Here is a 17,303-nt window from a genome sequence, read left to right as displayed (position 1 = left end):
AGATTCAAATATACACAACAATAACAATATATAAAACATGATTAAATATTAAATACAAGTATTTTAAGCATTCACAATTTTTAGTCAAAATCAAGGCATTGCCAACTAAAAAATTTTAAAAAAATGTTTAAACTATGATTTGTTTTCATCCATCTCTGGCATTTACAAGATGTTAATAAATTAAAAATTAATTTTACATCTCAAACCATTAGTTTTAAACTATGCATATTTAAGACATGTTTGATTTTAAAGGTTTAATAACTGGATATTTTCTAAAAGGCTTCAAATCGGCTGATATAGATTTCACCATATGGCTCTTCTTGTGTTAAAGAAATCTTTCCTTTCGCACCAGCAACTAAAAGAAAAACAAGATTTAAATACAAAAACAATATTTATCTTCACTTAGGTGTTTTAAATTATCCTCAAACATAATCCAAATCCTTTCTTCTTGTTACTTTAATAATGTAAACTACCATATTCAGTCTACTGAACAATCAAATAGCTTATATACTTCGTTTCTCTAATTGTCAATCTTGTACAATAAGTATTTCTTGTACAGTGTCTAGTTCTCATTTTCAATTATGTGTTTTATTCATATTTACTATACATGGATTTAGCATTTAGCTCCCATCAATTCAATATTTCTTGTTTTTGATATGACAATTAGGAATTTACCCACCTATGACAAAATCAATTGTGCAGACAAAGCTATGTTATGTTTTATAGAAAAGTTGCATAGATGATACCCAGAAATAGAAAAAACACATACAGGGTTCCCGCGGCTTCGTCAAACATTTTTTCAAGGATATTCAAGGATAAATATACGTCAAATTCAAGGATTTTCAAGGACATTTTTTAGCCTAAAGTTACAATTTTTCATCTTAAAAATAACCAAAACATTACCAACTATCGTTATAATCTCATATTTATAAGGACTTGAAGACATTTAAAACAAAATTAATGATCTCAACTGAAATTCAAGGATATTTTCTTATTTCCGCGAAATTCAAGGATATTCAAGACCTTGCAAATGAAATTTTGAAAATTTAAATTTAAGGATATACAAGGATTTTCAAGGACCGCGGGAACCCGGCACATAACACATGCTGTTATGGCAATTATAATTAGTAACTCCATTTCAATTCCAAGATACAATATCACTTTGTCCTAACCAATATTCAAGAAATTCAACTCTAAAAAGCAAATAAAGCCCTGAATCACTTACCCAGTAAATGATAAAAGATTTTTGAAGCAGTGGTTCGAGATTTAGAGGTTGGTACTAGTGATCTAAAAGTTGTCCAATTACCTTCAGTAATAGCCTCTTCCAAAAGCCTGCAATGTAAACAAAACCACAATTTGTTCTGAAAAAACAAAATCCCTTATATGACTATAGCAGCAAAGTCAACAATGTTAAATCAAAATTCATTGTAAACTATGTCTTTTATCGCTTTCATAATTTAAGGTTTCAATAAACCAGCGTCTGCCAGGCAGGATACGCCCACATTTTCGAGAGATGGATAGATAACAAGCTAAAACGAAAGTGATTTTTCCTACAATCAAGGGCCATAATTCAGGAAATTACAATTCGATATGCGCAAATATCTTTGGGTTATAAACTTACATTTCAAGTTTCAACAAAATCGAATAAAAATTGTGACCTCTATAGGGTCCACAACCTTGATATACCATATTTTTACGCTATTTGAGAACGAGGGGCGGCACTTTTGTCTGTCAGTTTTGGGCCGATTTTCACGAAATTCGAACTCAGCCGTCCTTAGGGTGTAACGGTGATATAATTCAGGAAGTTATGTTGTGATATGCGCGAATATCGAAAGGAACCGAGATCTTTGGGTTATAAACTTACATTTCAAGTTTCATCAAAATAGGATTAAAATTGTGACGCTATTTGAGAACGAAGGGCGGCCATTTTATCTGTCAGTTTTGGGCCGATTTTCACGAAATTCGAACTCAGCCGTCCTTAGGGTGTAACAGTGATATAATAATACGATTTTTTAAATCGGATAAAAATTATGACCTCTATAGGGTCCACAAGCTAAAAACATGATTTTTCATACAATCAGGGGCCATAATTCAGGAAGTTACGGTTTGATGTGCGCGAATATCGAAAGGAACCGTAATTTTTGGGTTATAAACTTACATTTCAAGTTTCAACAAAATTGGATAAAAATTGTGACCTCTATAGGGTCTAGAACCTTGATAAACCATATTTTTTGAGAACGAACGGCGGCCATTTTGTCTGTCAGTTTTGGGCCGATTTTCACGAAATTCGAACTCAGTCGTCCTTAGAGTGTAACAGTGATATCATAATACGTTTTTTTTAAATCGGATAAAAATTATGATCTCTATAGGGTCCACAAGCTAAAAACGCGTTTTTCGTAAAATCAGCGGCCATTATTCAGGAAGTTACAGTGCGATACGTGCGAATATCAGAAGGAACCAAGATCTTTCGGTTATAAACTTACATTTCATGTTTCAACAAAATCGGATAAAAATTGTGACCTATTTAGGGTCCACAACCTTGATATACCATATTTTTTACGCTATTTGAGAACGAAGGGCGGCCATTTTGTCTGTCAGTTTAGTGCCGATTTTCACGAAATTCGAACTCAGTCGTCCTTAGGGTGTAACGGTGATATAATAATACGTTTTTTTAAATCGGATAAAAATTATGACCTCTATAGGGTCCACAAGCTTAAAACGCGATTTTTCGTACAATCAGGGGCCATAATTCGGGAAGTTACGTTCCGATATGCACGAATATCGAAAGGAACCAAGATCTTTTGGTTATAAGCATACATTTCAAGTTTAAACCAAATCGGATAAAAATTGTGACCTCTACAGTGTTCACAAGCTAAAAACATGATTTTTCGTGCAATCAGGGGCCATAATCCATGAAGTTATGGTCCGATACATGCCAATATCAAAAGGAACCGAGTTCTTAGGGTGATAAACCTATATTTCAAGTTTCATTGAAATCGGATAAAAATAGTGAACTGTAGAGTGTTCACAAACAATTGTGGACGGACGGACAGGGGCGACGACAATATACGTCTACATGAAAATGTGGGCGTATAAAAATCATAGATAACTTGTTGATTAACAATCGAAAAATTCTGAATTTGGATAAGGTTCCTCCTCCATCAAGTTTTAAAATATTTCAAGAACCTTTTCGCGTTCACAAGCTGGAAACAAGAACTTATTAGAAACATCTTTTTACCATTAGCAAACACACAACTGATTGACGAAACATAATGTAAACATGACCAGTTCTTTAATAATCATTAAAGTAAAATGAACATCTGCTAATATGGAGCTATATTTTTGCATTTTGTATTCCATGGAATTTGAAAAGCAAGTACTTACTTCTTGAAATTTTTCTTTGTATAAGAAGGTGGAGATAAAATTAATGGAACTTCAACATCCAAAGGATCAGTTTGAATAGTCTCTTCTTCAATAACAGCCGATATAGTATTCAATGTCATTCTGGAATCCATATCTGGTACTCTGTAAAGCACATAAAATATATTGGAATTGTCAATTCCAAACTGGGGCAAGTTTGTACTGACTTTACATTTTAAAATTTTGGGGAGAGGGATTATATAGGCTTTGCCTGTTTCCTAATCCTAATATTCAATAAAATATTGTTTAGAAAAAAAAAAGTAGAAGTCACAAGATTTCATGTATTTGAAAGTAAACAGGGGACAACTACGAAATATACTACCAAATTATTCTGAATTTCAATAGGGTTACTCCTTTAATGATCCTATGAACAATTCAACTTTTTTCCGTATCGTGTTCAAAGGGCTTAAAAGTCAATAAAAATACCCCAAAACTCATTTAAAATTTTATTATTCTACCCCCGCAACTTTGTCTTGCATTGCATTCATACGGTTTCTCAAGTCCAAAGATAACCGACAGAGTGTTCAGTAGAAATTCTGGACAAACGATGGAAGAAGATAACAGATATATATGTTAGCATTCAATTTTCTTATAAATTCTTTTTAGTTTATTGTCAATATATATTTAAATCTACTTACACAATATCTGATAGTTTACTCAAATTAAGAGATATACTGGAGGAGCCTTCAATAGAGGAGCTTTGTTCCAGAACAGGCAATACTTCAGATCTTGAAATACTCAAATCTCTTACTACTTCCATGGATGGAACTTGCTGGAATATGTTTTTCCATTAATATTTTTTAGAAGTTATGTCAACATAGCTTTCTTTCACTCAGAAACATTCTAATTCAATTATTTGTATTTGAAGTTTAAGCACATTTAGAAAATATTCCACAAATTTCTCAGCCTAGACTGTATGTTTTAACACTACGTTTTTGTCCAGTTTTTAAATATTTATTTATGAATAAATGCTTTTATTCAGTTTTTAAACCCTTTCACTTTTAATGTGACAACAAGCGGTTGCCATACAAGATACGCCCACATTTTGCAAGAGATGAACAGAGAACAAGGTAAAACAAAACCGTGTGATTTTACGTACAATCAAGGGATATAACCCAGAAAGTTACGGTCTGATATGAGCGAATTGTGACCTCTAAAGGGTCCACAGCTTAGGTAATACATACTTAACCAGTGGTTGCCAGGCAAGATATGCCCACATTTTGCAAGACATGGACAGAGAACAAGCTAAACAGAAACGTGATTTTTTGTACAATCAGGGGCCACAATCAAGTTACAGTCTGATGTGCATGAATTTCGAATAGAACCCAGATCTTTTGGATATAAACATATATTTTAAGTTTCATCAAAATCAAATAAAAATTTTAGAGGGTCCACAACCTTGATACTCATGCATACTTTTAGACTATTTGTGTACAAGGAGTGGCCATTTTGTCATTTTCGGTTAGATTTTTAAGAAATTTGAACTCAACTCAACTTTCACTGAGGTTTAAAGGTGATATATTTAAACGTTTTTTAAAACTGAACACAAATTGTGACTTCTATACGGTGCAGATGCTAAAAACGTTATTTTTTCGAACAATTAGGGGCCATAATCTAGGAAGTTACGTTCTGATATGTGTGATTATCGAGAGGAACCAAGATCTTTTGAGATATAAACATACATTTCAAATTTCATCAAAATCGAATAAAAATTGTGAGTTCAAGAGGGTCCACAACATTGACATGACATACTTTTACACTATTTGCGTTCGAGGAGCGGCCGTTTTTTCCGGCAGTTTTGGTCCGATTTTCACGAAATTCGATCCCAACCCCCATTATGGTGCAACGATGATATATTTAAACGTTTTTTTTTAATCGGATAAGAATTGTGACCTCTAGAGGGACCACAAGCATTTTTCTGTACAATCAATGGCCATAATCCAGGAAGTTAGGTCCGATATGTGCAAAATCGAAAGGAATCGAGATCTTTGGGTTATAAACATACATTTCAAGTTTTATCAAAAGTGGATAAAAATTGTGTCCATAAGCTAAAAATGTGATTTTTCGTACAATCAATGGTTATAATCCACAAAGTTTATACGGTTCGATACATGCCAATTTCGAAAGGAACCAAGATCTTTGGCAGATACACATATATTTCAATTTTCGTTAACATCGGATAAAAATTGTGACCTGTAGTGTGTCCACAAACAAAATGGGAACGGACGGACAGGTGCGACAATAATATACGTCCACATGAAAATGTGGGCATATAAAATTTAAATTTTTTTGGGCTACTTATGGTATCAACAAATCTACCTGTAGTTCTATGTCTGCTGATCTTGAGATTGAAACAGGAGCAGTAATAGTTGGGGAGACTGGAGGTGGTGATGTTACCAGAGTGGAAGAAGTCACACTTGTTTCAGTATCAGATAAAAAAACTAAAATGAGAATTTAAATTGTTTGATTTTAATAGAAATTTAAGTAAAATTTGTGATAAACTAATTTCTTCATTTCGATCAATCCATTATATCGATCATCTGATCATCTATAAGAAAACAATTTGGATTTAATCGGATTAAAAAAGAGGCCCATCAATTCTTTTTACCCAACTCTTGTGGCGCTGGCTTGGTTATATTATTGAATGACATAGCATGCTGAATGCTGCAAAATTTCAAATCATCACATCTTTGTAAATACTGAGCAGAACAGGATCCATTTTGAGACTCAACTTTTACAATATTGTAGTTTGCAAGGGATTCTTTAATTATAATTATCTTCAATTTTATTAAACACATCATGCAAGGTATTCTTAACATCTTACTTGTTTCTGGAAGTTTGCAGTTTCTTTGAAAACAGTATAGAAGAGATCTTGACAATTCTGAAAATAAAATACAGGTATAGTGTTTAGATGCAAGGGAAACACTCAACAGCTACTTTGCCATCCATGTTACTCTGAATTTCGGTATGTATCTTGCTAAAAAAAAAAACAAAAAAAAAACAAACTCAAGTAGAGTAATCTTGTATATACATTTACAAAGTTTTTAATAAAATATGACTGAAAACCTTGCATGTTACAAAAAATTATACTCCGAACCTTTGACATGGAATTGTTGACATACAGAAAGAGATCCTGACAATGTGGGCATATAACATGCGATGAAATGCCAGCCTAACAGAAAACAAACTATTCTAAAGGTAATAGAACAAAATACCTCTTCCTGGTGTTTTAAAGAAATCTCCCATGCTTTTAGACTTTATATCGATGATGGACTGGAAAAGAATATTAGAAAACATCAAGACATGCTGTAATTATTTAGCTTTTTATTTGCCAATGTGTTAAAACAGTATTTACTTTTATCCTAATAGTAATAGATGTTTGCCTAAATACTCTAAATGTTACAATTAATTTTGTCTGTTAACTATAGAATATGGCCTTAAAGCACTTGTTTGATTTACATTTGGTTGTGAAGTAGTGGAATTTTTCAGATTCTTTTTGAAGGCCTCCCTTGATATCTGTGTTTCTTTGTCTATAATAAGTCTTTTACGTTTTTTAGGAAGACTTATTTGTTGAATATTTGAATCTATATCATCTAATACCAACTTCATACTCGCCCTCTGAAATATAACACAGAAAAAATAAAGTGTTTTATGATCGAAATGGTATTTTCCATGTAAAATCATTTCTTCATTAGATTTTAAATGTCAGCACACACTTTATTCAGTTTCAGTAAGATACCAATTTAATATTCTTTCGATCACAATTTCTCCAAATGAATAAATTCATGCTTAATATTATTCCTACTAGATGTAAGTCTCTTCAAATAAATTATTAATTATATACACAAGAAGTACCTTTCTCTTTTGTCGTTTTTCTTGTTGTTCAGGAGTAATACCTGGAGTAGGATGTTCTTTGTGTTTTTTAGCCAATTCATTGTCTGGTCTGTATATTGGAGTTTCATGGACAGGCACAATAGGAACGCTATACAAATAAGATAGAGTGCCAGACAATGAAGAAAGATACGCCAATAGCAGGTAAGTCGTCTAAGCATTTACAAGGCAAGCAACTATAATGATTTAATCATAATTGAAGCCTTCGGTGTTGGTGACTACACTAGGTCTGCCTCAATTCTGAAATCTGAGGTATAAGGGTGGCTTGATCTGGGGAGTTTCACTACAGAGAATATGTCGACTGTATTATATAAGAAAATATCTCAATCAACCATGACAGCTGAAAAATATTCATTGGGGTTACTTACGTCACGATTCTACTCACATCACCTTTACTGTTGGGACTGGCAGAATTGTGACAGGACTAAATTTTGCATCACTCGATTGCAATTCTGACAATTCATGGCACTCCAGATTGACGTTCGAGCATCCCCATACAGTTCTAACAAGATTTCATAACCATGGGGTATAATTCTGCAGTTGATTATCAATTTTTTTGAAAGTCAAAAGGTTATCATTTCAGTGAGACAGACAACCCATATCAAATGAAATGAAATGGAGTTTAACGTCCTACTGTTCTGCTCCTAACCTGGGCTAATGAAGACGGGCATACGCCATACAGTGTGCTATGAGTGAAATTTTGCCCGGGCAGCGGCACTACGGCCTACTCTTATATCGAATTCCAACTGCCAAGGGATCTTTTACGTGCACGCCAATGTGTACACGGGACCTCGGTTTTTCGTCCCATCCGAACGACTAGACAGCTTTCCTTGTCAGCCCCTCCGTCCTGCATCACTGACAAGGGAGAACCACGCCGGAAAATCGGGATAAACTTTCTCGGCCAATGCAGGGATCGAACACCCGACCTCCAGGCTAGCGAGCTAGCCCATATCAACAAAGGTGATGGTGATACAACCACATTGAACTATTTCATGCACAGTATTGTCACCTGTTTACAGTACAAATTAATATTTAAACTTGATAAGCAAGCTAAAAGAATAAACTGCTATTCAATTTGTGTGTTACTTACTCAGAAAGACTGTGAGGAATTGGAGACTGATGAGCTTCTGTCATAATTGGAATATCAGTTTCTTGTTCATTTAGATTTTCAAACAACTCTCCAAATCCAGGTAATAAATCTTCTTCTAATGTTGCTAGCTATATTATAAACCAAACAAAAATTAACATTAATGTACTGCAATTTCTACCTTTGTATCAACAAGAGCAACTGTCACATCTTCTTTCATTTATATTTTGAAAGTATGCTGAAGGAATAGATTGTCCTAGGTGGTAGTTGTTTTGCAGACAATTGCCCTGGTTCGATTGCCTTATGATTAGGCAAACAATCCCTGCTTTTTATTTAAAAAGTCTCAAAATCTCTCACAAATGCAGATCATTTACAAGTTTTGGTGACATAGCAGTAACTGAAAAATCATTGTGCAATTTTGATAAAGTTTCTCCTTAGAACTAGCTAAACATTTCTTATAAATGAAATGAAATGAAATGGGGTTTAACGTCCTACTGTTCTGCTCCTATACTGGGCTAATGAAGACGGGCATACGCCATAGAGTGTGCTATGAGGGAAATTTTGCCCGGGCAGCGGCACAACGGCCTACTCTTATAGCGAATTCCAACTGCCAAGGGATCTTTTACGTGCATTCCAATGTATACACAGGACCTCAGTTTTTGGTATCATCCGAAGGACTAGACAGCTGTCCTTGTCAGGCCCTCCGTTCTGCATCACTGACAAGGGGGAACCACGCCGGAAAATCTTTCTAAATGAACTTTCTCGGCCAATGCAGGGATCGAACACCCAACCTCCAGGCTAGCGAGCCAGCGTCTTTCCCACTTAGCCACGTGATCCCCCATTTCTTATAACTAGCTAAACAATTCCAGTAAGTCAGAAGATGTAAATCTTTAAAAAGTCTGACATGAAGAGTGCCTACAAGGTTCTACACAAGGACTGGACTCTGACTATCAATAGGGTAACTCCAGACTAGACAAACAAACAAAGCAAGATTTTTAAAAAAATTCTAACACATAGGTAGAGTGTTTATACAAGAATTGTGGATTGGCGGTCAGACATGTCGGGGTGGCATATACTCATACCTGAAAAAACAATGATATAATATACTAAGCTCCAGTGAAAAACTTACTGGTTCAACTCGACTGATTAATGATGACATCTCCTTCAAAGTTATTTCTTCAATACTAGAAACTGTATTTGGACTCCCTAATACATCTCCTTTAAAGATTTATGAGTACCGGTTAACAAATATGATTCTAATGCAAGTGGAACAAATGTTTTCAAAAGTAAGATTCATAACATGAAAATATCGCAAACACTGAATCATATTTAATACACAAGATGCAACTGAGTGATATTGATACAAATGTGTTGAAGTAATAAATACAGGCTTTCAAATCTACAAATATGATTTTTCATTATTAATAAATATGGGCCTAAGCCTATAATTTTCTAGAGTAGATAAAAATCGGCGATTCGTCTAGTTATCCCAATTTTTAGTGACTAGTTTCTTTGTATTGAACTCTTCAGACTTATTTCACTCAATTGGTGAGGATCTATATCTGAAACCCGGTAAGTTTAGAGTCTAGCAGGGTTGCCAGGGTGACTTTTACCGGGGTTTGGTGTTTTGGCGGGGTTCGCAAGTCTGCCTAATACCGGGGTTTGGTATTATTTCGGGTTCATGCGTTCGCCGTTTACTGGGGTTAGGAAAAATGGTGGGGTTTGGGGGAAACTAAAAACCGGGGTTTCATTTAGGCCCGGAGGCAAGAGAAAGGAGAAAAAGAAAGAGAGAAAATGGTGTGTGGTCTAAAATTAATTATTTATTATGCAGAGAAGAAAAGAAGAGTTTAAAAGATCATGTTCTGTGATTTGGCAGGCAAGCAAGGGGTCTCACTCTATCTCTTCCTGAAGATCTACTAGAATGTTGATCCGGAACAATTGGTCAACAGACGTATTTCTATCTCGCCAGATGTCACTTCGGCCTGAATGACCGTAACCCAAGTTTCCGCTACCAGATGGCTGGGGGAGATGGAGTAGTCCCAGTTTCGGAAACGTGGGAAGGGGGCCACTAACGGTGTTAGGTGGCCTGGGCTTGTGTTGTCGGTGGCGGCCACTGGTGTAATAAATTCGGCTGGCAAAGCGCCAGCTATGCGGATAGTTTCCGCTGGTAGCTGACAAACGGACTAGGAGTAGGTAGTTCTCCTATGGCTGTTTTGAGTGGGTCTTGGTTTTTAACCGTATAATCCAATGGAGTTCAAATGGTGCATCTGTTGGTAGTAGATTTTGTAAGGCAAAAATTTGTACCACGACGAGATCTCAATGTCAACGACAAATCAAGCGATGTGATTTTTGACATTGCGGGATTTTATACAGATTAATTTCTCAAACTCCTCCTTAGAATTTACAGTATTCTTGTAGTTACATGGTAATTTTTCAACCCGACAAGTATTCCTATCCGGTAGTGACGAATTTCTCCAGATTAGAACTTTGAAGTTTCCAAATGAACTCATGTCAAGACATTCACCTAATGAACATCTACATCAAGTTCAAATATTCTACCCCAATTAAACGCAAAGTTGTTATTTTCCAAAGTCTTGACCAATCAAATTTCTTTGATCCTTAGCATAAGCAGAAAAATTTGCACCTTCAAACTTAGTCATGGTCATGATATAATGAATCTATATTCAGAGCTTCATCACTCTCACTTCATTATAACCAAAGTAATTGTGCCCCAAAGCATCAACCAATCGGATTGCTTATCTATGTTTACCATAAGCAGACAATGTTCATCGTCGAACTCCATCAAGGCATTCACCCAATGAACGGCTACACCAAGTTTGAACATTCTACCTCAATTAGAAGGAGAGTTATTGTGTTCCAAAGTCTCGACCAATCAAATTGCTCATCGCTCTGCTTATCCTCTGCAGAAAATGTTCATTATGGAACTTAGTCAAGGCATTGATGTAATAAACCTATACAAGTGTCCTCACTCTCACTTAATTAGAACTAAAGTTATCGTGTCCCAAAGCATCAAACAATCAAATTGCTTATCTCTGCTTACCCTAATAGCTAAGCAGACAATTCTCATCTTCAAACTCCATCAAGGCATACACCTAATAGACACCTACACCAAGAGTGAACATTCTAACTCAATTAGAATGAGAGTTATTGTGTTCCAAAGTCTCAACCAATCAAATTGCTTATCGCTTAAATTTAAACAGTGTTTTAGGTTTGTTTTTAACGAAAACTTGAGATGTTTTTTTCGGATTCACATGGGCGCTTCCAAAGTAAACAAAGAAGATGTGTTGATACATTTACATCCCAATCATCAGTTAGTAGTCTATCTATGTATGGGTTGCAAATATTATTAGAAATATTATGAATTGATTTCTGTTCCTTGCTTTTAAACATAATACTGGTAATTGCGCGAGGGGAGGTAATTTTATTTTAGTAAAGATTGTCCAGTCTATTTTTTGCCGCGGCACATAATTCTAAAGGCTTCGTGGACGTTGCCTGTCCATCTATACATGGTGCATGGTTTCACCTACATTTTGTTTATGGCATAGATTACAAGTAAGTAGGTATAATACATTCTTGCTATGACAAGTCCAGTTACTGGGACATTTATATGTTTTGCAAGTTTGACCAGAAAGTCGTCTTGGGTTTAAGCGTGTTGCAATATTGACGATTAGGTAAGTTACAGATAGGGTCTAAACATTTTTCTACCTACATAATAACTCTAATTATGCAAATGAAGGTAAAATTAAAGCTTACCTATTCTCAAAGGGTCAATTGATTTTGGTGAATAAGTGATGGTTTGATCACTTTCCGATGCTGACGATATCTGTAATCTCTGTTTAAAAGAAGAAACTGTTAACACATAATTGCTTCATCTAATTCTGATATCTTGCCAAAGACAGTAAGAACATTCTTAGTTTTTAATGATTGGATTTTCAGACAATCCTTCCAAAAAATCTGATGCCAGAGAAAGATTTTTATTTTTGTGTTTTTATTTTGTCAAAGGACCACTACAGGGCTAAACGAATTCTCACAGCCAAATTTCAAGGCACTACATTTATATTATCATGTCGTTTATAAGATTGTATGGTTATCTAATGTCATTCATGATTGCCAGTGACATTTATGACCTATCCAAATTTTTGCTTGCTGCAACTGAGGGAAAATATTTACATGTGGTAATTAATGAGATTGCTTTTAATTTTGAAATAAAAATAGGTCATGCAGTCCTTTTTAAGTTTCGAGGGGCCGGTATTTGTGAACCAGAATATTTTCTATGTTGTCTTGTTTTCTAAATGAATCAAGAAAATATACATTTGTGATAATTTATATACCTCGTGGGCCATGAGGGATTCGTTTGCATTTTCTTTTATTTGACCAAATAATGGATCAAAGTACTCTGTTTCTGGTTGGAACATGGTCACAGGATCAGGTAAAGTCACCAGATCATGGCTAAAAAATTGAAGATTGAAATAATTCTGAAATATGAAGACTCTTTCAACTCCGTTGAATCGCTACAAGATATGAACTCCTATAAGCAATGTTAACAAAAATTGACCTATAGCTGACAAACAGAGACATAGGCAGTGTTTAACACAAACATCAGTCAGTAGGCCTGAGGCCGACTGATTAATCAAAGGACTCTTGCTTGCTTATTTCACTCAGGTCCGTTGGGCCTTTGCCTTGTTATATCACATAGTTAGTGTCATAATACGACAATTCTGGAAATGGTAACCATCAAAGAAACACAACCTCAAAGTCTCCGATAGTTTATACAAGCGTTGATGGTTATTGTTTACTTTTCATTGACATGATGGAAGCTGTTGTTTTGTAAACCACTGACTCATGTAACCACTGACTCATGATTTGTTGCTGGACATTGGCTATTGTGATAACAATCTAGGGCTGGCCAAGTGAGTTTATGCCAACACAATCGCGTCATTCATGAACGTTATCGGCACACACTAAGGTTATTTTGTAACTGTTTGAAGTTTACGTAGTTTAATATAATAAAAAAAAACCTAAGTATGTAGATCTGAATAGAATTGTTTCCATTAAATTGAAATGACACATGAATTCGATTAGTCTTTTTTTTATCTTTTTTCTTTTCGCAAGTTACTAAACCTGTAGTCCTTCTGTGCTGTACTGGCATGTCAATCGATGATGACAATTTATTACTTTCACATGCACAGCCACTTTATATGTACTTCCTTTCCTCTGATTGTTTTGTGTTGCGCTTGGAAACTATAATTATTAATACCATCCTGGTTTGGACTACATGTCACCTGAAGGACCCACATGATCATGTGTAACACAGGTCCTGCTGGCCAGTGCTCGGAAAACGTTTGTTTCCGACACTGGATTTTCGTACAATCAGGGGCAATAATCAGGGAAGTTACAGTCCAATATGTACCAAGATCTCTGGGATATAAACATGTATTTTAAGTTTCATCAAGATCAGATGAAAATTGTTTCCATTACATCCACATTTCAAATGTGGGTGCGCAAAAACTCCATTTGTGTTTTAATTCCATCCAGGCAAAAAGTGGAATATGGATGTTAAGACGTACCTAACAGCTTCTTTAAGATCAATATCTTCATTTGCAACAGTTGCCAGCCGAAGTCTTGACATAAATGTAGAGGCATCATCTGTAAAGAAAATTCATGAATGAATGAATGACTTAATTTATAACAGGTTAATAATTTGTATATATGTACTACCTGTAATTCTCATCAACATATTGGTATTGCTGTTTATTTACATTATAAGAACCTTACAGGGAGAAGGTGACAATAACATACAATTACATACGATACACTTTTAATATAGGTGTACATAGAAGTCTAGGAATATTCTATCAAATGTTATCTGATTTCAAACTTGATCATTTAAATTCTCTTACTAAGTAAGTAGTCATGTTGTTTATTATATATTTTAACGACTCCATACATCAACTGAGAAGACAGATATAATGAAAATCTCTTCCTTGATTGTCCAGGTGGTGGCTGTGGAGCTCTTAGCATAATATAATCCATGATGTCTTGGCTTAAAATGAAAGGAAAAAATACAGAATATGATTGAATTTACAGAATACACATTGCAAGTTAAAACTGGCTTAGTGTAAGAGAAAAAACAGAGTTGGTCACAAATACAAGATAGTGCACTAGTGGTCAGTCTGTGAAAAATGGTTACACCGCTCTGAATTTCTAACTGAACAAGTTCTGCAAACATATAGTCATCATCAGTGAAGACAATACACTTCTTTTTAAAGGACAATATTGGTGCCAGTCATTATCACATATGTGATAGAGCTGGTTAAACACATTCCAAATATAATTTTATCTCAGAGATCATTGCTACGATAGCTGAGTAATACAGTTTTTCTGAATCGGAAGTGACGAACGCCAAAGGAAAACACGAGTCGCCTCTCTAAATAACTGATTGATGTGACGAATGATAACGGATATACGGGCGAATTTCTGCTCACTAATAATTCCTTCGGAGACCAAAAGTTATTATATGGGACTGTAAGAGGATACCTGACAATTCAATAAAGTAATTGAATGTCATTAGATAAGAGAACACGAGAAAAATAGAAATAGTCCGTACATTCCCTTGTTTATATTCATTCTATACCTTATAAAAACATGGTAATGCACAGACTTTTTCTGTTTTTCTTTCGTGTTCACTTCTCTAGTGACAGTCAATTCTTTTTATGAATTGTCAGATATCCTCTCACAGTCTCACACAACAACTTTTGGTCTTCAAAGGAATTTTTAGTGAGCAGAAATTCGGATAAAAATTGTGACCATAAACAAAATTAAACCAAACTTTCACCTACCATACTTTTCTTAAACGAACTCCAGTAATTTGACGTCTGTTCAACTTGGCACTCTCAGTAGCAGCCACCCTTATTTTAATAAATGTAAGTCAATGAACATTGTACTTTAAATTAATACTGATAAAAAAAACTTTTAAAGGGTCATGTTGACACACAAATGGTAAGACTCACTATTTATCAACTCATTTTGTTTGGTTACTTACTATTTCTTTATAAATTCCAAAACAACTGATACCAGTTGTCATTTGAAGTGTTTGCATAATAGCATAATAAGTGTACTTTTGCATTTAACCTACCAAACCGAGCAAACATAGCATTACAAGGCAGTAGGATACAGATAAATGTTGACCAACTCTATGAAAGAGAAGATTTCAAATAAATCAGATGATAACTGTATGATGGTGTATAAAAATTAAGTCAATTGTAGTAGTTGTTGGTCGTTTTAACCAATAATTAAGAATCCCCTGTTCTGTGATATTTAGCATTAAATTCTTCAACTGGTGGTGTATCCTTATGCAAATTCATCTTTAGGACAAAAGTCTTCTTATATCAATTTATAATCTACAGAGAAAGTTTATCATTTCTCCTGTATACTTTTTATATGGTTTCCCCCCCCCCCCCATAATATTATATAAAATTCCTTTCTAAAATAATAAAATTATTATAAATCATACCATATAATACCAAATTGGCCACCTCTCTTTTGAAGCAATTCAAGGCTATAAAACATTGTGATAATTAATGGTGTTGACAAAAGGTGCTCTGGTTTTTTTTATCAATATCTTGTACTGAAAGACAATATTTTAAATATGTTTAATTCTATTCTTGAAATCTTGAAAAGAAAAAACTTTGTGGATAGCACAATTGAAATAAAGAAGAGATTATAAAGAATTACCAATTATGCAGTCACTCAGGTAAGAAAACATGGCCACCTGGTCGGTAGTTCCTTTTTCCTCAAGAAAGTAAAAGAATTGTCATAAATATATAATGCAAAGAATTATAATGGCACCCTTGTTTTTTTATCGGTTTGAGCTGTAGATTGAAAATGTTAAGCAGGGTTGTGACACTATCTATATATTTTAATAAAATGTCTTAAAGATACATTATGTAAGATTTAGATAAAGAACTGGTTGTTCTTGCTATAATACTTAATAGTTCAAACATAGATAATGCAAAATGAATATATTGAAATTTCATTCAAATTACTTTATTCAAAGCGAAGATATCATTTTGAGGCGAATTTTGAAGACAGATTCGATGACTACGTTCAGTTTTGTTTTATATCTTAATAAAATATATAGCGAAACTACAAATTTTAATTTTCCAGGAGTTTCAAGGAGTAGGCCTAATCTTGTTTTTTCAGTACTGGAAATCACATTTTCATTTTTCTAGGATTTTTCAAGACGTTTCAAGGAGTGTGCGAACCTTGAAAGAAAGAACTGCAATAGGCAGATTTAGCTCTTAAATAATGCCTCTTTAATATTGCTGCTATTAAATATATGTTTTTAAGACTGAGTTTTATGTAAGGGAGGTAACTGTTGCACACGAGGCCTAGGTTAGATCTATTTGATAAGGCCAACTTCAAGTTTGGTCAAAGGTCACAAGATGTTTACAGGGCTAGTGCTAATCCCATTCTTAAACCTAACGCTTATCCTAAAACTAACCTATAAAATATAATACCGGTATTGTCAACAATCACAAGCCCAAACGTTATTAACATCTTAGCGAGCTTGCCAAAAATTGAGTTGGCCTTATTTGACCTTTGACCCTGAATATCTCGAAAATGCCCCAAACGGCGGACTGATTACCACACGGCATCATATTCTACGCAAAGTTTTACTCTAGAAAAGTTGGGTCTGGTTTTGTGCCCATTTGAATTGATGGACACCCCCCCACCCCCGTGCTGAGCCTCCGGTCTACAACTTACAAGTCTCTGGAGGTGCAAAAGTGCAATAATAATATTAATAGGGCCTAGCGCCAATATTTCTACTTCTCACTTAATAAAATTGAGAATGATTTTACGATAAACTTTTGCCAGTGCCCAG

General features: G+C 34.7%; 2 protein-coding genes across 2 annotated transcripts; both read right to left on the bottom strand.

Annotated features, from left to right (window-relative positions):
- Positions 1-261: 261 nt before the first annotated feature.
- LOC126815742 (uncharacterized) lies at positions 262-4,187 on the bottom strand. The gene is made up of 4 exons (XM_050541653.1): positions 4,059-4,187; positions 3,385-3,525; positions 1,226-1,332; positions 262-355 (listed from the first exon to the last, which is right to left on the bottom strand). Exons 1-4 carry the CDS (start codon positions 4,178-4,180, stop codon positions 273-275), a joined length of 453 nt encoding a protein of 150 aa, XP_050397610.1. The 5' UTR covers positions 4,181-4,187; the 3' UTR covers positions 262-272.
- A 1,531-nt stretch (positions 4,188-5,718) lies between these two features.
- On the bottom strand, positions 5,719-15,312 carry LOC126815139 (meiotic recombination protein REC8 homolog). Its single transcript, XM_050540679.2, has 12 exons — positions 15,259-15,312; positions 14,320-14,462; positions 13,987-14,065; positions 12,751-12,868; positions 12,173-12,251; positions 9,528-9,616; positions 8,402-8,529; positions 7,276-7,402; positions 6,880-7,038; positions 6,636-6,693; positions 6,245-6,301; positions 5,719-5,861 (listed from the first exon to the last, which is right to left on the bottom strand). The coding sequence occupies exons 2-12, from the start codon at positions 14,450-14,452 to the stop codon at positions 5,719-5,721; spliced, it is 1,170 nt and encodes a 389-aa protein (XP_050396636.2). The 5' UTR covers positions 14,453-14,462; positions 15,259-15,312.
- Between the last annotated feature and the right edge of the window lie 1,991 nt (positions 15,313-17,303).

This window comes from Patella vulgata, chromosome 3 (assembly GCF_932274485.2).
Source record: "Patella vulgata chromosome 3, xgPatVulg1.2, whole genome shotgun sequence".
NCBI classification, from domain to species: domain Eukaryota; kingdom Metazoa; phylum Mollusca; class Gastropoda; family Patellidae; genus Patella; species Patella vulgata.
The sequence above is the reverse complement of the archived record's forward strand: the minus strand, read 5'-3'. Positions and strand labels throughout refer to the sequence as shown.

What these genes read in the sequence shown, in the direction of transcription:
- LOC126815742 (XM_050541653.1), bottom strand. Translation starts at nt 4,180, where the DNA reads ATGGAAGTAGTAAGAGATTTGAGTATTTCAAGATCTGAAGTATTGCCT. An exon ending in AGTAAACTATCAGATATTGT is followed by an intron (nt 3,526 to 4,058) that starts GTAAGTAGATTT and finishes TGTGCTTTACAG; the next exon opens with AGTACCAGATATGGATTCCA. An exon ending in AATCTTTTATCATTTACTGG is followed by an intron (nt 356 to 1,225) that starts GTAAGTGATTCA and finishes TTTTTCTTTTAG; the next exon opens with TTGCTGGTGCGAAAGGAAAG.
- LOC126815139 (XM_050540679.2), bottom strand. Translation starts at nt 14,452, where the DNA reads ATGGATTATATTATGCTAAGAGCTCCACAGCCACCACCTGGACAATCA. An exon ending in AATTGACCCTTTGAGAATAG is followed by an intron (nt 9,617 to 12,172) that starts GTAAGCTTTAAT and finishes AAATCTTTAAAG; the next exon opens with GAGATGTATTAGGGAGTCCA. An exon ending in CTGCAAACTTCCAGAAACAA is followed by an intron (nt 5,862 to 6,244) that starts GTAAGATGTTAA and finishes TTCTCATTTTAG; the next exon opens with TTTTTTTATCTGATACTGAA.